Source organism: Lacerta agilis, chromosome 5 (assembly GCF_009819535.1).
Source record: "Lacerta agilis isolate rLacAgi1 chromosome 5, rLacAgi1.pri, whole genome shotgun sequence".
Taxonomy (NCBI): domain Eukaryota; kingdom Metazoa; phylum Chordata; class Lepidosauria; order Squamata; family Lacertidae; genus Lacerta; species Lacerta agilis.
Genome location: NC_046316.1, coordinates 52,372,749 through 52,397,415, shown reverse-complemented (window position 1 = coordinate 52,397,415; position 24,667 = coordinate 52,372,749). Strand labels below are relative to the sequence as shown.

General features: G+C 42.3%; 1 protein-coding gene across 1 annotated transcript; it reads right to left on the bottom strand.

The window, feature by feature from the left end:
- Positions 1–16,353: 16,353 nt before the first annotated feature.
- CALHM1 (calcium homeostasis modulator 1) lies at positions 16,354–19,133 on the bottom strand. The gene is made up of 2 exons (XM_033148106.1): positions 18,585–19,133; positions 16,354–16,812 (listed from the first exon to the last, which is right to left on the bottom strand). The coding sequence occupies exons 1-2, from the start codon at positions 19,131–19,133 to the stop codon at positions 16,354–16,356; spliced, it is 1,008 nt and encodes a 335-aa protein (XP_033003997.1).
- Between the last annotated feature and the right edge of the window lie 5,534 nt (positions 19,134–24,667).

Below are 24,667 nucleotides of genomic sequence, written 5' to 3'. Positions count from 1 at the left end.
GGGTCTCAGACAGAGACCTTTCCTATCACCTGCTACCCTGAGCTACTTATATTATGGGCTGGCCCTACCATTAGGCAAAGTGAGGCAACTGCCTAAGGTGGCAGATGGAAAATGCCAGCAGCAGCTTCCTGGCTGTACCTTATCAGGCCCCTGGCCAGTTCCTTCTGTCAGGAGGACAGAATTGTGTGTGCTACAAGGCCTGACATGCCCCTCCTAAATTAGCCTTCTGTCTGAGATTTAGTGGAGCATGCTATTCCATGACCAGCATTGTGGTAAGATTCAGCTGTCAGTCCAGTTGGCTTCTGTACATAGAAATGGCAGGAGGCGCTTGCTTAAGGCAGCAAATGTCTTGGGTTGGCCCTGCTTAAACTAGAGGTGCCAGGGTTTGATCTTGAAACCTTCTGTATTCAAAGCATCTGCTCTACTGCTGTACTATTGCCCCTTCCCACCATGAACATAATTAGTAATGATTTTTTCCTATGGACCCCAATATAAGGTTGCCATATGACTGGAATTTCCCTCGCAGAACCTCGACCAGGAACTTTCTATCTTCTACCCAAAATACACAAACCAGGAAATCCAGGACGCCCCATCATCTCAGGTATTGGCACCATTACAGTGGGGGTTTCCGGTTATATGGACTCTGTTCTGAAACCATATGCCATCAGTGCTCCCAGCTACGTACATGACACCACAGATTTTCTGAGAAAAATACAATCTTTGAATAACCTTCCTAACAATACTATTCTAGTCACTATGGATGTGGAATCTCTGTATACCAACATCCCACACAACGATGGTTTACAAGCTATAAGGAACACCATTTCAGATAAAACCACAGCAGACTTTGCTACGAAACTCTGTCATTTTGTCCTTACCCACAACAACTTCAAATTTGGTGAGGACCTGTTCCTTCAGATCAACGGCACAGCAATGGGCACCCGCATGGCCCCACAGTATGCCAACATCTTCATGGCAGATTTAGAACAACGTTTCCTAAACTCCTACCCACTCAAACCTCTCTTGTACCTGCGTTACATTGATGATATTTTTATTATCTGGACACATGGTCAACAGACCCTGGACACCTTCCACAAGACATTCAATGACTTTCACCCCACCATCAACCTAACTATGAACCAATCTATGCAAGAAATACACTTTTTGGACACTACTATAAAAATACAGGATGGACACATAGACACCACCTTATACCGTAAACCAACTGACCGACAAACATATCTACATGCTTCTAGCTACCATCCCAAACATACCAAACAATCCATTGTATATAGCCAGGCCCTACGTTACAGCCGCATCTGTTCCAACTCTACAGACAGAGACTCTCACCTAAGAGATCTACAGCAAACCTTTTTAGAACTAAAATATCCACCTGATGAAGTTAAACAACAGATCGACAGAGCCAGACTGATACCCAGAGAGAACTTGCTGCAAGACAGACCCAAAAAAGAAAATAACAGAACACCACTAGTCATCACATACAGCTCCCAAGTTAAAACAGTACAACGCATCATCAGAGATCTACAACCTCTCCTAGACAATGACAGTTCTCTTTCTCAAGCTCTGGGAGGAAGACCCTTCATCGCATACAAACAGCCACCCAATCTCAAACAGCTCCTCACCCACAATAATACAAAAACAGGACTCAACATGGACACTGGTACCAGAGCCTGCAATAAACCCAGATGCCAACTTTGCTGCCACATAAACCCGGATAACACCATTACTGGTCCCAACAACATCAAACACACCATCTCAGGACTATTTAATTGCTCATCTTCCAACATTGTGTATGCAATCAAATGCCAACAGTGCCCTTCAGCTCTCTATATTGGACAAACAGGCCAAACCCTACGCCAAAGGATAAATGGACATAAATCTGATATCAGGAATCACAAGACAGAGAAACCAGTAGGAGAACACTTCAATCTCCCAGGACATTCTATAAAAGATCTCAAAGTAGCTGTCTTAATACAAAGAAATTTCAGAAATAGACTGGAAAGAGAAGTGGCTGAATTGCAACTAATCACCAAACTTAAAACCATGGAGAAACCTGGTTTGAACAAAGACATTGGATTCTTATCTCATTATACATAACAAAGCCATCTTTAGCCATCTCACCCCTTGCCTTTCCCTGCAAGACTAATTGCAGCCCTTTAGAGTCGTCAACAGGTTTTCCACACTTATCAGCCTATCACCCATTCCCACCACCCTTCTGAGTTATACCCCTCCCCACTCCCCCACTATATTTAAGGATCTGGTGACTTCTGTTTCAGTGTATCTGAAGAAGTGTGCATGCACACGAAAGCTCATACCAGGAACAAACTCAGTTGGTCTCTAAGGTGCTACTAGAAAGAATTTTCGATTTTGTTTTGGAATTTCCCAGACATACTAGGGATTTGGACGTCGGAAACTGTGTCCAGGCAGAAATTGCTTGAATTTCCAGGAAAATACAGATGTATTGCAACCCATGTCGTAAGTGTAAAATTTTATTAAGAATATCTCAAAAAATTCAACAACATTGGCCCCCCCCCAAAAAAAACCAAACTAAAAATCAACAACTTTTGTGCCTGGATTTTTGAAATAGGCAACCCTACCCCTATCTCTCTTTGCATGCCAGTTACAGCCAATTCAGACTCCAACACTCTACAGGCCTGAAGCCTGATCCCGCCTTCCTTTCCTCACCACCCATAAAGGCAGCTTAGGGCCAGGAGCAACAAATAAACAAAAAAAGTTACCCCACAAGTAACAGTCTCTTTTATCCCTTCAGTCCTCCAAATGGATAATTCTAGATTCTCCTTCATACTATGGTAGGATTTGTTTTGTTCCAATACATGTCACTTTGTATTTACACTGAATAATATCTGCCATTCTGTTGCTCAATTATTCAGAGGTGTCCCCCACCCCCCGACAGCATTTTGAAAAATGAATAATTTGAAGTCATTTCTAAATTACTAAGTTACTACCCTCTTCACCTTGAATTTCATATCATTTATAGTTAAACACTAGATCAATTTTCAACACAGATTCTTAGGGGATGCAGCTGTTTACTTCCCTCCATTGTAACAACTCTCAGTCCATTTATCTATTTACTGATGTTTAGTGTGTTACAAATCCACAAAGGACATGGCTTTTTATCCATGCCTGCTAAATTTTATTAAAATAAATTCCCTGTGTTCCTTAAGTATTATTTTGACAAATTTCTGTTATCTAACAGCTCCAGTGTCATCCTAGTTTCTTCACAGAATTTGATTGAGTTTTAATTTTTTTGGTAATATTCTCCTCATGTTCTTTATTTGCTTGACTTATACACAGCTTGCCTGTGTGCTCCCCACCCCCCGAGGGCAAGACTTCCACTTTTAAAAGAAAGCTTTCTTGCCTTTTATAGCTTCCTTGACTCTACTATTTTTAACCATTCTGTGTTCCTTTTGGACTTGTTTGTACCTTGTCTAAGCTGTGGTATTGGTTGTGTTTGAGGAGTCTCTGTTACAGTGTTTTGTTCTGACATAACCTCCAAGCTTACTGAAAAGATACGGCACTTATAACAGCACCCTTTTCTTTTACCAGTCCTCTTATTTGGGAAGCATGTGATAAAATTAACTGAATGTGCTGTATTTTCTGATGTGTTTTTTTATTTATTAAAAAAACAAATACATATATGCTGCATTTCCTAGGATTATGTCCCCTGCTTCCAAATAGCTTTACTGTGCTTGTGTTTTGCATCAAATAATAATAATAAGCAGGGCTTTTTTCAGCTGGAACTCAGTTCCAGTACCTCTCACGTGGGTGCCATTGCCATTATAAGAGAATAAGGGAGGTGTTCATAATGAGTTCTGACACCTCTTTTACTAGAAAAACAGCATTGATAATAAGCATTAAGTCAAACTGCTAGAGGAGGAAAGATGTGGTAGATGTATAGTCTTCCAAGTTATGGACAGTCTCCCATCATGCATTAAGTACAGCTAAAGCCAATCTTGGGCTGTAGGTTCTGTTTTTAAAAATCTTGTAGGCATTTTTAGGTTGCAATCCTATACCACATACCTGGGGGTAGGCCGTGCTGAATTCAATGGAGCTTACTTTGTGATCCTTGCAACACCTGGTGCCGTCCAGCTAAATAGAATTTTCTCCTACGGATTTTAATTGGGCCTCATCAATGCAAGTCAACTAACACCTTGGTTTGCAAGTCTGATCAATTAAAGGATGTTTGTGGGCTTCCCATGTGATTATGGTTGGCCACTGTGAAAACAGGATGTTTAACTTTGGGCAGGGCTTTTCTTATGTAAATGCTTTATGCATCTTCAGCCTGTGTACTTGCAGTACAGATGATAGCAGAAATTTAAAATGATTATACAAGTGAGAGGAAGAACCAGGAAATTCCTTTCCATCTACTCATATACGTGCTTGAGTCATGTACTCTTGGGACTGAAGGACTGAATCCACATCAATACTCTGAACTGAACTTCTATGCAGCAATTTTGGCACCTTATTATAATCTTCAGGAAAATATATTAAAAAAACCATTAACCCCTTGTTAATGCTGATGGAATCTATTACTCTTATACTTTATAGTATAAGGTCACTTGCAACATAAATGCAAAAGATGTATACGTCTGGCATCTCACATGTCATCCTTGTGCCTGAGAGCCGCACCCTTAGACCAAGGCCTGAATGTTAGAAACAGCCACGCACATCAGTACATACACAGACCAACTACCCCACCCAGAGATTTGTTGTAGATTCTTTTAACGTTCTTGTGCAGGGCTTGTTGAAATCGAAACAAAATAAAAAGCACCACTTGAAACTGAAATATTGATAGAAGATGTGAAAGAACTGCTCACATAGCAGAGCAGAGGACTATATAGCGTGTAAGCTATTGTGTGTAAACCAGTTAGGCTAGCTGCCAGTTTGCTACTGCTGCACAAAAATAGTTTGACAACTTTTTACAGTGGAAGCAAACAGGCGGCAAAACTGATCTTTTCTACTTCTCTAGCTCTGACACCTGGCAGCCCAGCAAACTTCTTTCTTGCTTAAAACAGAGCTAATAATAGGAGAGGGGGTGCTGGGATTGTTTTATTAAAAATAATAATAATCACAAGTAGATATATTTATTGCTGGGGAGACATCATGTATTTGTTTTCAGAAAGCTCCAGGTTTCCCAAAATCAAAATGAAACTTGATGAGAGAGAAAAAAAGTCACTTACTTCTGCAGGTCACTGTATCAGTTTCCCGAGCCTATTTTTATCTGGCCACGTGGGTTTTGAATCTATTCCAGGAACATCTGGCTGCCCCGCACATGAGGATAGGGAATGGGAGCAGATGCAGAAATTGCCACTGACAGAAGAAATAGTTAAAAAGTGTGAGTGTGTCGATTTCCAGCAGCTTCCTCTTGCTTGCAAAGGGCCTGGGTAGCTTTTTTGGGGTTTTTTTTTGTTTTGTTTAATTTTCATGTGCAAAGGGAGGGGAGAGGCTTCCGTCTGGGTGGGGACTGTAGAGGGAGGGAGAAAGAATTGGCCAGATTCATCCTCTTGCTGTCACGCAGAACACTGTGCCTTTAAGGAAAGGAGGAAAAGCCTAGGCTGTAGGGAAATTGGAAAGAAAATGGTAGGGAGATTACTGGAAAAAATGAAACTCTTCATAACCAGATCAAGATGACTCATTCGCAGAACAGAAAACGAAAAAACCTTTGCCTTCAGCTGCCTGGGATCTGAAAATAGGCATTGCAGTTTTTTCTCTGGCCCCCAAAATAATGCTTACTCAATAACAAATGATTTTTGCCTTTACAAGATGGTGCAGTTGGCGATATAGGTGCTGTTATGGTTACTTCACCATATTTTATCAGCTTTTGCCTAGTAAAGTTTACGCAGCTCTAAGTAAGTAATTACGGTGAGATAAAACTCCACTGTCTTCAAAGCAAAGGTTGACTAATACTGTAATCCATAATGCTGAGTGATGTGTTACACTCCTGCCTGGGGTTTTTGTGTGTTGTTGCTGCTGTTTGCTGTGGTGACATTGATTACATGAGCATCACTGGACCCCTTTTGGATCATGCCTGTCATTAACTCCTTTTGCCGAGTCCCCAACGGCTAACTCTCAAGCCCGCAGGCATCTACTAGTGAGCAGGCCTTTTTCAGCTGAGGGGACAACTTCATGGAATGCTTTCTCCAAGGAGGACCATATCAGTTTGGGCCTTCAGCCACCAAGACTAACCCTGGCTCTTTGTTCCTGCTTCCCTGTTTGGTTTGTTTTTGTCCCGTTGCCTTGTTTTATGAGTTCCTGCTGCAATGTGGTAATACAATAATGATGTGGTATATTTGTTTCACTGTTGTGTTTGGAGGTTTTTTGTGTGTATCCGCCATCATAGGCTGTGCAAGATCCAGCTGCCCACTCCCACCCCCTGGTGTCAGAGAATCTCAGTGGGAGGCGTTGTCTGGCAGCTGCCAAATGGCAGCAAGGGAAGACTTGCCTTCATTCTGGGCTTGAATGATGACACTAAGGAAGACCAATGCCAGGTGGCAGGAAATGCCACCTGAGTAATGTGTCAGCACAGAGATATTTCTGTTTCTGATACTACATTTGGATATCATTTTTATTGTGAGAATTTTTTGTAAGACTACTTGAGCACCTTTCAGGGCTAAAAAGTGGGCTGTAAGGCTTCTACCCAAAGTAGCACTCAGTAACTGTTGTTTTCAGCGCAAGGATTTATGCTCCTGTAACAGGACTCTCATCCCTCCTCTCTCTTTTGCATGCACCACCCCCAAATCTGCCCCAAAACAAACTCGGACGCACAGAGGGAAGAGAGGGGAGGAAGTCCTTGTGCTGATAGGATAGTTTCTTAGCACTACATTGGATAAAACTCCAAGTATTCCAAATAAATGATAGATTTTGATGTTTCATGTAAGCCTCTTTGGGTTCATTTCTTTTAAAAAGAAAAGCAGGGTATAACATACATTTTTAAATGCTTATCCATCCCCAACCTAGCTACACATTTCCTCTCCTTTTCTCTCTTGCTTTCTATTCTTGATTCTGTATCTTCGTGGGTTTCTACATGGGTTTCCTGATATTTATTTATTTTTACAATGCAGACTTCTAATAGAAAGGTTTTCCATTGGGAGTAAGGCTAGTCCCCTGCCCTTTCTATTAATTGGGGACAGGAGTATCATCCACAGCAGATGGTAAGCCATCTGCAGTGTTACAGCTACCAGAAACCACCACCTGTCCAAAAGGACCATTTGCCTTCCTTGTGGCAACAGACTAACATGGCTACTCTTCTGGAATTTTATTTTAATGGATTGCCTATTATTTCAGCTGGTGTACACAACCATGCCATAGGCAGGAAGCCCTGCTCTATAAATAGAGGGAACTTTGTAATGGCATAACTGCCTAAGAAATATTCAGAAGTCACGTGCACTTACAGTGCACATCTGAGTTCTGAAGTGCAGAAGAGTTAGGAAATGTCATTCTTCCAGTCTCTATGACTCAAGCCCCAAGGAAACCAAATAGTTAACCCCAATTTGGCCTGGGCCATATATGTTTCCAGGTTTGACTGCTTGGGCAGGCTACATGGTTCTCAGCCTTTGTGCTCCCTGTTAATTCCAATTCAAAGTGTTGGTACTGACCTTTAAAGCCCTAAACAGCCTTGGTCCTGTATATCTGAAGGAGCATCTCCATCCCCATTATTCAGGCCAGACACTGAGGTCCAGCGCCGAGGGCCTTCTGGCGGTTCCCTCACTGTGAGAAGTGAGGTTACAGGGAACCAGGCAGAGGGCCTTCTCAGCAGATGTGCCTGCCCTATGGAACGCCCTCCCACCAGATGTCAAGGCAATAAGCAACTATCTTACTTTTAAAAGACATCTGAAGGCAGCTCTGTTTAGGGAAGTTTTTTAATGTTTAATGCTGTATTGTGTTTTTAATATTCGGCTGGGAGCTGCCCAGAGTTGCTGGGAAAACCCAGCCAGATGGGCATTATTATTATTATTATTATTATTATTATTATTATTATTATTATTATTATATAATGTGTGGTATAGAATCATAGAATTGTAGATTTGGGACTCAAGTAGTCATCTAGTCCAGGGATGTCCAACTGGTCAACCCTGCAGTGGAGTCAAAGTCTCTGCCCCCTGCCACTGTCACTCTTTTCCTCCGTTGTGTCAAATGTTTATGTAGTTGGCACGTTAGAAAATGAAAGTACCGGTAGCTGTTACTGCTGTGTCATTGTTGTAATAGGTGTGTGATGTGCCCCCCCCCAAATAAAGCTAAAAATGCTAGCTTAACTTTTCCTCCCTAAAAAAAGCTCAATAACTTTGGCTCCCCCCCCCCTTCATGGGTAGATCACGTCCAGAATTTTTATACTGGGAGTAGATCACAGTCTCTTGGGAGCTGGATGTGCCTGATAGTCCAACTCCCTGCAATGTGTGTTTGGGGACTGTTTACCTGACCAGTGACCACAACCTCTGCTGAATCAGTCTTGGCTCCAGTTCTTACTACTTATAGCCCTGATCTGACTGCTTGCCTGGTTCTGAACCCTGACATACCTTTATGTCTGTCTCAAGTGCCATCTGCAGACTCACTGCAGATTTGCACCCAGCTCCTGTCCTTATTCTGGAGTTTCAGCTCTTGTGTCCTTGGCTGTGGTCCAGTGTTGACAATGAATTGCAGGACCCATAGGACAATGCTCATCTGGAAATGTTTCTGGGAATGGTTGCTTATTTAGCAAATTTTATTTAATGGCATATTTAGGTAGAGTCCTGTAGACTGCCTCCTCCAAATGATTTCAAAGTGTGGGGCAGCTGATTAGGAGGACAGCAACAAGCTATGGAAGCTGTGAACCAAAGTGCTCTGCCAACTGAGTTCCAGCTGTCATCCATCTTAATTTGTGCAGAAATCCCACATGGGACATGGTTTTTGTTAGGGATGGGGAACTTGTGACTCTTCAGACATTGCTGGACTTTTGCCATCATCCTGACCATTGGACACACCCACTGGGACTGATGGGAATTGGAGTACAACAACATCTGGAGAGCCACATGTCCCCCACCCTTCATTTAGTTGATCTGCTGCACTGTGCCCCGGTTTTGAATTCCTGATTACTCTTCAAAATGTACTCAAATATAATCCCTCACAGTGGCTCCTTTTATAACTGAACTAACCAGTTTTCAGACTTCATATGGACAGCTCTCATGCTTGATGCCCACCTCCTCATGTTGCTTATGCTCTTCCCTCCTTCTTTTCTTAGCCACTAATATCTACGTGGCAAGATTTGAGCCTACAAGTGCAGGAAACAGACAGGATGTGCATAGTCAAATCTATTAGTGAGTAGTGCCAGAGCGAGCTGTTGGAAGGGAGAAGCTGGCACTGAGAGGACCCACTATTAAGGTTGTGTTCTGGAGACAGAGCATGATGAAGCACAAATAACAGAGCTGGCAATACCTTTAGGCAGTTAAAGGCAGCCACTCCAGACAGATGGATTAATGAATCATGAAAGAACAGCAATTGCCATGTTTGAAGTTTTTGCTTTTGCTTCCTGTCATAGTACTTGTGGGTACTAAGCACTGTAACTACAGATCGGCAAATCTATCAATTTCCCTTTATCTCCATTTATCCCTCCCCCCCCCAATCTTAAGTTCAGTTCTCCACATTTCCACATCCATGTGTGTGTGTGTGTGTGTTTTTAAAGATCCTCATGAAAATTCATCAGCATTTTATTGTAAGTTCCTCCTAATATTTGTGTGTGCAATTTTGCCTAAAATGCACATATTTTAAAAGCAATTCTCCCTAATGAAATGCTTTTTGAAATTTATTTTCACTAATACATATGTTTTTATGCACACTTTATGTTAGTATAGGTACATATATTTGCACATAAAATCTGACTGGAGATGCATTGCAAAATTTGGAGAAGTGTGGATGTTAAGGAGTGACAGTGTTTCATATTGTTTCAGAAAGTGCCAATTAGGTGGGTTCAGCTTTAAATGTGAACTGAATGTGATTTCTCCCCTATCTCCAAATGTGACTTGGGAGAGATACCATTTGGTGTTCCACCACAGGCAGCAAAATCTCTTGAGCTGGACCTGAAGCATTATAACAGGGAATGAAAGGGAGTATGAAGGATGCAGTGTGGAGATGGACAACTTATTGGATAGAGAAGGCAAGGCAACCTGTGTGATGGGAAAAGATGACATAAAGGGTTGTACCAGGCCTGTGTGTCTCATAAGAAGGACAGGTCTAATTAATGGTTGACAGTTAGCATTTAATCTCTGTTTGTGACAAAGGAAGCACGTAGTAAAGAAAAGGAAATGGTGAGTAAGAAGTGGTTTTCAACTAAATTTAACAGTGCTTACTGAATGGAATATGGAGTTGTTCTCTAAACCATATTTATTTTTCTTCAAATATCTGTGCCAGGGCACATTCTGCTTGCTTCTGAGGGGGGAGGTGTACAGGAAACTCAAGAGCTGTTCCAGCCATTCTGTCAAGTGGAAAACATGCATACATAGGCAGGGGGGCTTCAGGGTCTGCCCTTGAGTCCTAGTCACATTCTTTTCAGTGTCTGAAAGGAACTATTTGTGTGTACAATTGAGACCCCTGTCCCCATCACCTAAGCACAATTGTTCTTCATAAACAGGCATACTGAAAAGAGTAAAGGATTTTGGTTTGAAAGAGAGGTTTGCACTACCCCAAAACAAGTGCTTTCCAGGTCTACAAGTCTCATCATTTCATTCTTCCTTTTCCTATGGCAGCAACTGACAACCAGAGAGAGAACCAAGCACCGTAACAATCAAAGGCACTGAGATCCCAAGGACAGCGGGATACAGTGCTGCAGATAGAATTTACAGTGGGGATGGGAAGCCTGTGGTTCTCCAGGCATTGTTTGATGACAACTCCCAGCATCCCTAACTGTTCACCATCTTGGCTGGGGCTGATAAGAGTTGGAGTCCAACAACCTCTGGAAGGTCATAGGCTCTCTGTCCCTGATATACAGGCTCCAGAAAATATGGGAATAAATAAGGAAGGCTTTTGGTCTTCAGTTTCAGAGAAAAACTGAAAAACTGGTTCCCACGGGCAGGGAATCATGTGTAAAGGGTTCCCCTCTCCTCACTTGTGTATAATTAATATGCATATTTTCCATATTGGTGTCTAGCTATAAATATGAATCAGATAGTAAGCAGAAGTGTAAAGGGCTTATACAAAGGGAACTAGCAGCACAATTTTGTTGTGTGCCACCCCAATCTCTCAGCAGTGTGTGATTCTGCGGGTTCCAGACACTTACCCAGGGTTCGTGTTTCCTTTTGAAAATGAGGCACAGTGGGGATTGTGTTGTCTTTATGATATATGGTTTAATTACACACATATACAACCTGAGTCTACGATGGAGGGGTTCACAGTATTAACACTCCAAAAGGGTCTTGTTTCTCCCATAGCCACAGCCTTGGATTTAAACAGGCATCAAACATTGCTCTGTCTCAGTGTCTCAGTCTTCTCCTATCTTGCTGCTTTACATCTGGCCCTCATCACTGCAACTTTTCACTCTTTCCAATTATCAAGTTAAGGGAGGGGATTCACCCATTTGCCCTCTCCCACAGGGCTCCTTCCTTTGTTCTCCTTACACCGCCCAGGAGGCTAGCCTCAGTATTCCAGGAATTAGAAGGCTTGATTCGATTTTAACACTTGCTGGATCCAGAGATTAGAGGGGTCCGACATACAGTTCAACACCCCAAACTCATAACACTATACAAATCCTATTCAGACAAATTCAGACAAATTCATGGGTAAATGAGCACAGGATTGCAGCTTAGAAGAAAACAAAGAACACCTATCAATTCTCCATTTTTTGGGGGGGGGGGACAGGCAAAATATTTATTTATTTTATTAAGTTCATATCCCACCCTTCCTCCCACAGGAGCCCAGATATTGGGAGGGAGAATGTGCTATCACAGCTCCCCAAACTGATGCTTGGTTACCACATGGGGAGCCAACCAGGCAGCAACTGGCACAAATTACCGTACTTCCGTTGCAAACAGGAAGAACAGGTTTTCCTAAAACTTGATATTTAACTTAAAGTTGTACACCTAAGCAGAATGCAGTGAATATGCTTCACAGTGAACTCACTATTTAAATTTCTGTATGTTAGGGTGTGCAGTAAATAACAACATGCTGCATTTTTTCTATTACATGGACTTGTAGTTTGTTAATATGCTTTGGGTATTGTAGGTGCCACCTAAAAAAAAAAAATTAATTTTTTTTTAACCCGTATAAGTTTAAGATTAAAAAATTTAGAAGTTTTTTTTTAAAACAAACTACTGAGATGCCATAATTTCAAAAGATATTATGGTTAAATTAATATAATTTAGTTTTGCTTGGTAAGTAAAACATGGTAAGTAAAATGTTAGCATAACCTGACTTTTTCACAACGTAAAATTAAAATTCTTTGTTTTTCTGAAAACAGTTTATGTGCTTCTTCATCAAACATGGATTTACCCAGCTAAATATTGTCCAATCACAAAAATAATAGATTTGAATTCTGCACACCCAAAAACATAATTAGGACCCCACACTGGATACACCCTACTGTGAGGGCTTCCATATCTGCATATCGTCACTTGAAGCTGCAGTCACACATTCTAAATGTGCATGCGTAAACTCACCTTCCTGTGCTTTGTGCTTTTCTGTAGTACCTGCTGAACCTGTACAAGTGTAAGCTGGTAGGCCATTATAAAGAGTACAGCTCTTGATAGTCCCAGAACAAAAGAACACACTAGCCAGGGCCGTCTTAAGCATATCCAGCACCATGGTTCAAAGATCCCTCGGCGCGCCCCCCCCATTTCCCAGAGTTGCTGACCTTTTTACAGCGCTGCCAGCAGCTTTGCGGGGCTGTAGGAGGTGTGCAGTGGCTGGAGAGCGGCTCCTCTGGTGGGGAAGAGGTGGAGGCTCCAGGTCTGGTGCTGCTTCAGCGCGGCAGGCGAGGGCAGTGAGCTGATGCCGGGAGGCGCCGCATCCAGTCTCCGCCTCTTCCCAGGTGCCTTCCAGAACTTGGCGTGAACTTGGAGCCCTGGCGCCCTGCACCACTTGCCTCTATGGGCAAGATGCCCCTGACACTATCCCATTTGGAAGCCAGAGGAGCTAGGGCAGAGCCAGCCATGTGGCTCTGTTGTATTATTAGCCTCTACAAGTTGGGGTTCATGGGGGCAAATTAGATGAGCCATGGGAGATGAATGAGCAGTTCCACCAACACATTTTAATTAATGCCAGAAGAGGCAGAGGCCCAACCCAACCATTAGGCAGAGTGCAGCAATCTCAGGAGGCAGATACTGGGGGGGGGGGGAGAGAGAAGAGCAGCCCTCCAGCCATTCCACTCTGTTGGAGATTAGAACTATGTGTGTCATAGGGTTGTTGTACAATTTCTAAACAACCAGCTGTCCTCGGTGCATGTGGGGCTGTTATCCCATTGCCAGTGTTGACTATTCAAGTGCCAGAACAGCCAACTTCTGTACTTTGAATGGGATGGGGCAGAAATTTGGTCAAATCCACATTAAGATCCGCTCTTTCTGAAACAATATGTGAACCGAAACGCAGCTATACCCTGAAATTCACACTTCTCCAAATTTTGTGATGCAATTCTCCAAACCAAAATGGGTACAACAGTATACATATTAGGGAATAGTGTGTATAAAAATGCATATTTTAGGGGAAACAGCATACAAAAGTGCATTATATTGCTTGCAAAAAATGTATGTAGTAGCCAAAATTGCAGACAAAAATGTGTATGTTAGCATTTTAGTGCACATTCCTCCTATCTGATTCTCATGAAGACTATTATGTTTTTTTAAAATGCAAAATAATACAAACTGAATTTGAGAGTGAAAAAAATGAGACATTGAGAGAAACTGAAATTAACAGGTTCATCCATCCCTAGATGGATGCATCATTCTGTATTTTGCCTCAGGCAGCAACACGTCTTGGGAGCAGCCCTGGCGATGAGGCAGCCGTGAAATTGATCAGAGCAGCAGCAGGAGAGGGCATACTTAATCTCTTCCTTCTCTCCAACCAGCCTGGGGTTGGTGTATATGTGCTCCTTTTAGCTTATTCCATACAGAGAAAACCACACCTCAGGGAGGTCAGTTTTAATTGGAAAGGGAGGCTATATTGAATGAGTTAAATACCTCATCTCCCCACCATTGCGCTGATCAAAATTGCAACCTCTAGCAGCTATATTAAAGTAAAACCAAAAACTGTCAGGAGACTTCTCATATTCCTTCAGTATCTTACTTAGTTTGACACTCACTGAGATGATAAATCTGTACTACGTAAAAACAGAACAAAAGAAAGCAAAACTAAATGTCTCTGTCAGGTCTACATTAAAAACAGAGATGTCTGGGAGATGGCAAGGTTATAGCTCTTCTTCCTGATACCTAGTGTTCTGTGTCCAGGGATTTATGATTAACCCCCCCCTCTTCCATTCAAAGTTAGAGCTGGCCTGAGGCATTTTCCTGCCTGAGGTGGAGCAGTAAAGGGCATATACATCCACCCCCACCAGTCCAGGTGCATAATATCCAGGGCTGGTTAAATTATTTTGGCACATGCAGCAGAAAATCTCATCTCTCCTTGGCAGGAAAAATACAAGAGCAATAAATTAGAAATAGCAGTTTGCTGTCATCTCAAAATCAGCTGCCTTGCTGTGCTTGACGATAGGGCTGTCCTTGCTGAATCCTTACAGCTAAGGAACTTACAGTGAGAAGTAAGCCTATGTCCTATCTAGATGATGGAGATTAGCAGGGTGCAAAGTGTGTACAATAGTAGTTAAATAAGCAAGAGCTGCAACCATCTCCCCTAGAGTCTCGGCCTTTGCCTCTTTCCTCCACCACCACTGGTCACAACAAAAACATCATTCATCATCAAGCTAAAGAAAACTTGCTTTGCAAAGGCTACACTGAGCGACACATGACTTGACAAAGCAGGAAGCACATAAATATAGACATGCCAGTGATGTCTGACATGTTGGATAGCCCTGCCTTGCATCCTCCTCATTCCGATGCCAAGAGTAAGACTATTTTTTTGTGGAATCCATTGAAGCTTCCACTGAACACTAGTTGGGAACATCATGAATGGACACACTGGCCCAGCTTGAACATCACATTAAACCATACTCAAAAACAAACTATGCTTTTTAACGTGAAGTGCGAACTGGATCATTAATTGGCCATATGATGCAGAGGGCTCTCTTGTCTATGAAAGCTAAGGTGTCACAAGACTCGGAATTATTTTTGCTGTAACAGATCAACATGGCTACCACTCTGAAAATGTTAATTGGTTTCTTAAATGGTTCAGAAGGACCATACAGGTTAATGCAGCTGCTGCTCTATGATTATTAAAGGACCAGACACCTTGAAATTACTCCAGATCTGCTGCCAATTCATTTAGTTATGGGGCAGATAGTTAAGCTGATTTTGTAATATTTGAATGTGGCTCTTCCTTCTTCCAGTCAGTGGATTTATAATACTGTCCTTAAAACATACTCATTCATCTTTACTTCTGCATACCCTTCAACACATTTTCTTATCCTAAACAGATTTTGTCAGAGCATGTTGTACAAGTCAAAGCTAAACAAGTCTTGCTTGACAAGTAAATAAGGGAAGAAACAGAGCCTTATACCTGCTATCATCAGGTATTTGTTGCTAGTTTATGGCGCCCTCTAGTGTATTTGAAATACTGCCTTTGTGATTTTGGTTTGTGCCTGAAACATTATTGCAAGTATTGAAAACGTAGGTTTTGTTTTACTACCAACAGAAATGTACCCCCCATACACATAGTATTACCTGTTTTTAGTCTTTCCTTTACAATAAAATGAAACATCTGTTTTGTGTCTTTCACATACACTGGAGTCTTAGCAGGTGGTTTTCAGCTGAAGAAATTGGTAGAGATTTTTCAAATCAAAATGTGATGTTACTTGCTGCTGAGACAAATGTAGATGAATGGTCTATCCTTTAGAGTTTAGCAGGGAATAAATCTCTTATTAAAACCAACAATGAACCACCTCATAGTTTGTGTTATACTATTTGTATCACAGCAGTCATCTAATTTAAGGTGCCATCACCATTTAGTCTCTCCGACATCTCTTTTCTTCTTGACAAAATCAACAGGTGAGCATTGTCAGTGTATATCTGTTCTATTCCATGCTAGTGCCCACAGAAAAGCTGGGGGGGGGGGGGGGAAAGAGACTTTTGGACAGGTGTTCTGGATGCTCTCACAATGAATAGTTGAAGGATCTCCTGGATAAATGTGTGGTCCCAAGCTGTGATCTAAAGGGATATGTGCTTTCTGATTACTTCCACTCTGTCCTCAGACTTTGCTGTAATAGGTAGCATACTCTCTCCTGGGCGGCTGAGGGTGTGTGATTTCTCCTGCCCAACAATTCCCATTCTGGATCACCTCTTGGCTGAGGCACAAAGGGGGCTTACATTTGTGCCAGTTCTTCAGAATTTTGTTCATGGTCCCTTGATCCATGATGCCCAGCAATTTTTCCTTCTCTTCTCCTGTTTCGGAAGGTGTCTTTTCCACAAAGGTTGCATGACCCATGCTTAGGTCCTTATTCGTGCCCTCAAAAAACTGCTGGATGCAAACCTTGGCAAAGCTTTTAGCGTGTTCCGTGCAGGTCTCATCAAAGAGCTTGCGTTCGATGTCGATATAGTGAGACCAATACTTGCTCTTCAGGAATGCAGCTTGAGTAAAGCAGGGACGTAAGGAACGAACAAGGAATGCCAACAAGGTCATCAACAGCACAAAGGTCCAGCCCATTGCCTGAACGGGAAAACCAAACGTCATACTATTATCAGGGTGGTGGTTGTGGGAGTGGGATAGAGAAATTATGCAGTACACAATTGCAGTCATGATTATCAGTGGTTTTCCAGAATCTGTGGATCTTGGGACTGGTAACCTCAGAAGATTGTTTTGGGAGTTGTGGGGCTGCTAGGCTCATGTCTCATCCATCAATGAGTGGATGATCCACTTGTGTGAACTAACATCACAATCTACTTCATTGTACGATGGCAGTGATGTTTCCATATTTGTTTGCCAGATATGAATCCAATGAAAGCCCTGTGCTGTTGTAATTGAAGTTCCTGAAGTTGGGGGATCAAATGGTACCTGAACCAAAATCTAGACCAAATCTTTTAGTTTTCCTGAACCAGAACACAATTCAATCCATTTTAACAGGGATGTGTTGGGGAGCAACTACACCAGGAATAAGGAATCTGTAACCTTCCTGATGTTGTTTGATTCAACTCCCATCAGCCCAACATGGCCAATGGTTAGGGATAATGAGAGTTGTAGTCCAACATCATCTAGAGGTCCACAGGTCCTCTATCCCTAAACTACAACACAGCATCTCCTGTGTTGCAGCAGTTACCTATGTCTTTGGCCTGTCTGGATAATAATTTTCTAAAATGTATTACATAAACAAATTATTTCCCCACTCCTAAATCCAGTATTTTTCCTCTTGGCTTTCATTATTTTTTTAAAGGACCACATTTTTGTCTCATGTTGAAACTGGCATGTCATTTCAGTAATACTAAGTAGAACCATTCAAATACAAAAGTATTTAGGATTGGGTTTTTTTAATACAATGAATTGATTATAATGCCAAATTTAAAAACAGCAACAGTGCAACAAATATTGCATGATTAAAGAAAGGTCTGAATATTTATTCCAATACATTCTTCATTTTCAATGCTAAGAAAAGCAGTGGTTATCCAATTAATACACAGCAGAGGAAGGGATAATGTTGCCAAGCAATGCCAAGGGGAAACAGAACAGTGGCAGCATCAGATTGGTGAGAACACAAGTGATCAAATCAGAACTTTAAAATGACTTTGACGTTGTTCCCAGGTGAAAACCTGGAGGGAATTTGCATCCTATTTAAGATGCAGAGAACAAATGCAGACTGAACGCAGTAAACAACAGGAAAGGACTGTATTGACCTGCCTGTTTTAGGTTGGGATCACTAGATATATTTGTCTGTATTTGCATTGCAAATGGAATATTTGGAAGCAGGGGAAGTTTAATCATAGGAGTTCATCCCTTCTCCTCTCACTTCCTTCTATAATCCATACTTCTTACCAAAAATGATGCATGGAATTATTACAGTAAGGAATCAAGCACTCTGTTTTGCAAGATGCACCCTACATAAGCCTACTCTTTGAATGTGGAACTAGCACACATTGCAGCTCCAAATGTGTGCACACTTACCTGTGATTAAGGCCCACAATTTATGCTGTAAAAAGAATAAACTGCAATTGTAGCATGAGAAGTATATCCATTATATCACATTTTAAACATGTTTTCTGTGACGTAGGACCTCAAGAGAATGAGGACAAGTGTTGTGTTTCTTACCAGTAATAAAGAACTGCAGCATGCCGAAAAATGCTCAGAGTCCTTGCAGTGTATAGGAAATGGTAGCACGATAAGTGCATATAAAGTCATTTAAAAAGCCTGCCAGCCTTATAAGGGGTCTCTCCCATTCTCGACACCGAATTAGCTTAAGCAAATCCTGCAGTCAATCACTTTTTGCTTACCTGTGATATACAGCGCAGATACCTGGTTGCCACCTCTTTGGCAATAAGTTCCTGCCCCTTGTAGATGTCTGTGCAGGGAATCCGGGCTAGAATTCTCCTCAGTTCCTTCTCAGGTAGTTCGGTATAGCTGTGGTTCCCCAACTTATCTACAGGCACAGAGGTGCTGAAGGCACATATAAAGCACTCTCCATGCAACAGTGTGACTGAAATCCAAACAGCAGGAGCAATCATAGCCCGTTGTGCCATGGAGCAGAACATGTAACGCAGGACAGCCGGGTCTTTCTGCCGCTTCCCTGTGGGTCTTTTCCACTCTTCAGCCAACATGGAGACATTGTTATTCATCACAAAGCCCAGTAGAAACAAGACCAGGGGTGGCACAAACAGGATACCCATCCCATAGGCCAGGTTATAACCTGGTAGACATGGGCAGTTGAAGTCAAAAGCCACATACATCTGTGCACTGGCAAGAGCCATGATGCCACATATGCCATTCATGAATGATTCCTGGTTGGACTGGAGGAACTGGAAGATCATACGGAATTTATCCATCGTTGTCACTTTATGCACACTCGCTTGCCCGAATGCAATCAGAAATTTGTCCCCCTTTTCATGGGGCAGAATTTAAAAATAAAAACAACAAGAAGAAAAAACCCTAATGCGTCTTTCCAATGTCACTTATTTTTTCAGTTTCTGCTCTTACACCAGCTTTTCAATTGCTTAGGCAACGTGTCCCCTCCCCCATTTATTCCTTGTCACCTCAGTACATTGACTTTGTTATCTTTACCTTATGAGTGAATCTCTACTCCTCCCAGGTTGACTTGGTGTGCATTGTACTCCCTCTTCTGAAAAGTTAATTGTGTGCCATTGTCAGGTATGTCATGGCTTAATACAGCAAACACTTCTTTCTTTGTGGGAGCCATCGTATCTCTTATTTAAAAACCCTTAAATCCCTGAGGTTGCCTATTTGTGGAGGCATGAGTTCTTCCGAGGAGTTATTTGGAATCTCTTCTAGGCACTCTTTATTCATGACAGGAAAAGGATTCCTCTGACTTCTGTTCATGTGCCTGCAGATGCCACATGCTCCTCCCACTGCCTTTAGAAAAACAAGGGAAAGCTGTGCCCCACCTTTGTAGGTTTACCTGGTGGGGTGGAGGGAGACAGAAAGGAGAGTACCTATGCAAATAACACTGTGTGGGATAGGAATGGAGGAACAAGTCAATTCAGTTCACATTCAAAGTTTATTTTATTAATACAAGTTTCTCATGGCTGTTGGCTAGAACAATAAACTTATGAACTGAAGTGAACATTTAAAGATGAGCCTACATCATCCCCACTTTCCAAAACAATACACAGCCAGCCTTCAAAATTCACACTTCTCTGAATTTCTCTGAATGTGTTTTCCAGTCAAATATGTAATGTGTATAAAAATGCATATGCTATGGTAAAGTGTGCCTAAAATGCACATCTTAGCAAAATAACGTACAAAAATGTGTTATATTAGGGGAAATTGCATTCAAAATGTGTGTATTAGGATAAATCTCCACTAAAATGCTGAGGAATAATTAGGACAGCTTAGCAACAAACTGATGTGGGAAAATGAACTTAAGGCTGGAAAAACAGAAACTGAGAAGAAGTGAAATTGAGAACATGGGATATACTCAGTGGTGGAGCACCAGGGGGCGGAAAGCAGGCAGGGGCGGGGATGGTGCACATCCTGGGGGCATGGTGTGCCGCCCATAGGGGCGTGGTGTGCGTCCTGGGGGTGCATCCTGGGGGCACACCACCACGATGCACCCCACTGGGACCATGCTGCCGGGGGTGGTGCGCTCCCCAAGCACTTTTCTTCCTCTGCCAGCGGATATACTGGGTGAGATCCTGAGAAATGTGAGCAGAGTTATTCATGTGAAGGGCGGCTTCCCTACCACTTCCTTCCCACTGAAGTCCCTTGCGCTCCTGAAAGGCTAATCTCAAGGATCAAGAGACTGACTGAAATGGCTGGGGATGTGGTGTGGGGAAGCTGAACTGGCGGGAAGAGGCAGAAATAAAAATCAAGGGGACCTTTCCCCTTTTGTGAGAGGGAAGTGTCCTTCACTTGTCCAAGAGGATCTCTGTATTCTACCTAGGGGTGAAGAAGAGATTTTAAAAGCAACACCTGACCCTTCTAAACCCTAAAATGTAAAATGTACAATTGGGGGCACTCTGGTTTAGATTTTTAGCCTCATAGTCAAAACTCCAAGGTTTTCTTTTCTCAACAAACTACAAGATCAGTACAGATTGCGGCTACTGGTGTGTGCATGCGGCTCTTACAGCAGGAGCTCACTGGATGTGGAGTAAGTGGTAATGTGAACATACCCTCCTTTTGGAATACACCTGTTAAGCATTAACTGGCACCCCAAATCCCCATTCAGTGGACCTCTAGAGCAACATGCTTGGATACTGCTGAGGTCACTTTCTTTCTTCTAGCACTTAATCACATCACCTTGTTGAAAGAGTTACATGATCACAGAAGCTTGGGATGGGGAAGGGAGACTACAGAGAGCAACATCCAGTGAATTGAGGCTAAGCAATGTTCTGTGGGCTGGTGATATTAAAGGAGAACTCACATCAAAGGCTTGAGAAAAGGGAGCATGTAGTGAAAAGCTTCGTGAATATTTGTAAAGAGCCTTTTAATCTGCTGGAGAAAGTTCTGTGAATGAAGGCTAACCATTTAACACAATGAGACAGCCACCTGAGACACCTGTCTTTGGCTGTCTTGAAAGCAAATATTTATTTATTTATTTATTTAGGAATCTCCAGACTTGCTTTTTTGCTGTCAGGAAGGCATGGGGAGTCCTTGTGGGATTTTCGTCCTCAGATTCCAAAATAATTTGTCTGGCTTTGGATACAATGCACCTTGATTGGGGGTGAGGGACCATTTGCTGTTGCTCCTCAGCAAAATGGCTACAGGTCCAGGGATTGTGTCATGTTCCATACAGTGAGAGCAGGCAGAAGCTTGGCTGGGGTCAACTGTCTTATTTCTAGTTGGTTTGCAAGTACCGGTAGATTGGCAAGGATTTCTGACTCCTGATAGTTTAACAATGGTGCAGTGATCACTCTGCCACAACTGCCTTGTAAGGTAGGCCAGCTGTCCACAGTATGTTCTTGTTTGTGTCACCACTCCCCTTTTCCTCTAACTCTTGGCCAAAGAGAGGACTAGAGCTACAAGCTGGATATCTTGCTGGGAAGGTGGTGAACAGCTATCTCCCTCCTATCTTCATTGGCTGTGGAGCAGTATGCTTTCTTTGTACTTTCCCTCAGGCACAAGTAGAAAGCATAATGGCAAGCAGCTAAGCAGGTGAGGGAAACACAATCCCTTGGGCGTGTCACAGAACCACTCCAAACCCCAGTGCCACTGCCAAATTAAAGAAAGTTTTGTCTTTGTGTGCAGGTTTTTTTATTATTATTTAGAGGAAGACAAAGAGAAAGCAGCCTGGTACTTTAATACAAAATAAAAGGCTAACCAATGGAGGACTATTGGAAAGAGTCTCAGTACTCACATATACACAAGGTCACATAATGTAGATTCAGCATGCAGCGACCTTGGATGGTCAAAAGTTGGGACAAAGGAATGGGTCACCGTATTCCATCTTTATGTCATTTGAGTCCAGCTGGCCTTGAGTGAACAGGGCAGCAACAAGCACAATCAGCTGAGTTGCACGTAACTAGGAAGGTGCTCTTTAGCACCCGTTGGAGCCTAGGCTGGATGGGTGCTGCTCCTGGTGGCCTACTCCTGGCAGATAGGACATATCAAATGAGCTATCAGATTGTGTGCTCGAAAGTGGCAGAAGTTATGTGGCTGGGTTCTTGGGAAGAAGGGTGGCTAGAGATGTTGTAGTTGCTAAAGACACATACCCTGGCAGGGCAGGCCTATGCCACAAACAGCAAGTAATAATAATAATAATAATAATAATAATAATAATAATAAGCTACAGCATGCTAGTTGCTTACCACTCAGCCACAGCATTCCATCCCTGTAAAATATAACTATTAAATGATTGCCTTTGAGCAACTCCACTGACCATTTTTAGAGTTTTGTATTAAGAGTTCCTAATCAGTAGTAATTCAGATGTGTCTTTGTACTTTGGTATGCAGCCTGCAATGAGAGATTTCACTTTCTTGGGTTCCATGATCACTGCAGATGGTGACAGCAGTCACAAAATTAGAAGACGCCTGCTTCTTGGGAGAAAAGCAATGACAAACCTAGACAGCATCTTAAAAAGCAAAGACATCACCTTGCCGACAAAGGTCCGTATAGTTAAAGCTATGGTTTTCCCAGTAGTAATGTACGGAAGTGAGAGCTGGACCATCAAGAAGGCTGATCGCCGAAGAATTGATGCTTTTGAATTATGGTGCTGGAGGAGACTCTTGAGAGTCCCATGGACTGCAAGAAGATCACACCTATCCATTCTCAAGGAAATCGGCCCTGTGTGCTCACTAGAAGGACAGATCCTGAAGCTGAGGCTCCAGTACTTTGGCCACCTCATGAGAAGAGAAAACTCCCTGGAAAAGACCCTGATGTTGGGAAAGATGGAAGGCACAAGGAGAAGGGGACGACAGAGGATGAGATGGCTGGACAGTGTTCTCGAAGCTACTAACATGAGTTTGGCCAAACTGCGGGAGGCAGTGAAGGATAGGCGTGCCTGGCGTGCTCTGGTCCATGGGGTCACGAAGAGTCGGACACGACTGAACGACTGAACAACAACAAATGCAGCCTGCAAGATGAAGTAGGTATTTGGCTCTGCCCGCTAAGCTAACATTTTGTATCTGGCCCTGCCCTCCAATGGCAGGATTCTAGAGAAAAGCAAAGCAGATCCCACAAGTTGTCTGCTGACTTCTGATGTACAGTACCAAGCATGTTGTTGGGGCTTCTATAACTAACTGCTGGGTCTAGGCTTGCACTGTTAATTGTTAACAATATTAACTCAAGCAGGGAGTCAGTCAGAACTATAGGTGCTCCTGGGAAACAATCATCCATAGCTTGAAAGAAGGGGGGAAGTGTCAGGATATGGTTTCCTTGCCCTTCCTAACTGGCACCTAGGGTACTGCCCTGGTTCAGACAGAACTGGTTTTGAGAGATACTGTTTCAAATATAAATGGACTTTAAGGCAGGCAGGAATGAGCTGCTGCACCATCAAAACATGATGTGAGTTTCTAACAAAATATGTAATCCAAATTCATCACTGAGGTTAGAGTACCAGAATAACACTAAAGGAGGTAATGCAAAACATAATGGGCTGCTTTCATCACTGCATACATAGTAGCTTCATCAACTTGTTATACAAGACAAACAAATAATATAACCAAAGGCATAACAACGCGATGCTTCCAATGATAGCAGCGTCATTGTCAGAAATTGATGTCTGGACACATAGCTTACTTAGTAATCACACTGTCCTTTCCTTCCTTTGCATTTGTATATTCCTGCGGTGTCTAAAATACTTTAAAAATACCCTTCCATGAAAATCAGTATGCAAAGTAGATATCCACCCAGTTCATTCCTCAGCAGCTTGCTAAGGCAAATAGTCAATTTGATTAAAACACATGGCAAACATGGAAGGTCAGATATTTAATCTCTTGAGTGTGTCTGCTTAAAATTAAATTAGAGCAGGTCTCTAATATGTGAAGGAGACCAAACATAAATACTCACAGAGGCTTCTATTTAGAAGCCCAGGATTCTGCTGTAATTACATGCCTGGTTCTCTCATCTTTTCTTCTAACCTGAAAATGAGTTAATAATTTAATTCTAGAAGGGAGATTCAAGTGTAGCTGTCCAACATATTTCAATAGGATGCTGGGGAAATGATTCTTTCTTACTGTATTCTTTTATTTTTATTTTATTTTGTATACATCATCCGAAGATCTCAGGGTGGTTCACACCATAAAAATACAGAATAAAACCATAAAGTACACAATAAAAACAAGATAGAAAACAAAACAAACCAATAACACCCCTTCCCACAAACACATTTAAAAGGACATAGACTGTTAAGCACCCAAAGGTCTGGTTGAAGAGGAACATTTTCACCTGGCGTATAATGAAGGTA

Bases quoted from the DNA above. Each gene is read 5' to 3' on its own strand.
- CALHM1 (XM_033148106.1), bottom strand. From the start codon at position 19,133: ATGGATAAATTCCGTATGATCTTCCAGTTCCTCCAGTCCAACCAGGAA. The intron at 16,813-18,584 runs GTAAGCAAAAAG...TTTCCCGTTCAG, and splicing joins ATCTGCGCTGTATATCACAG to GCAATGGGCTGGACCTTTGT.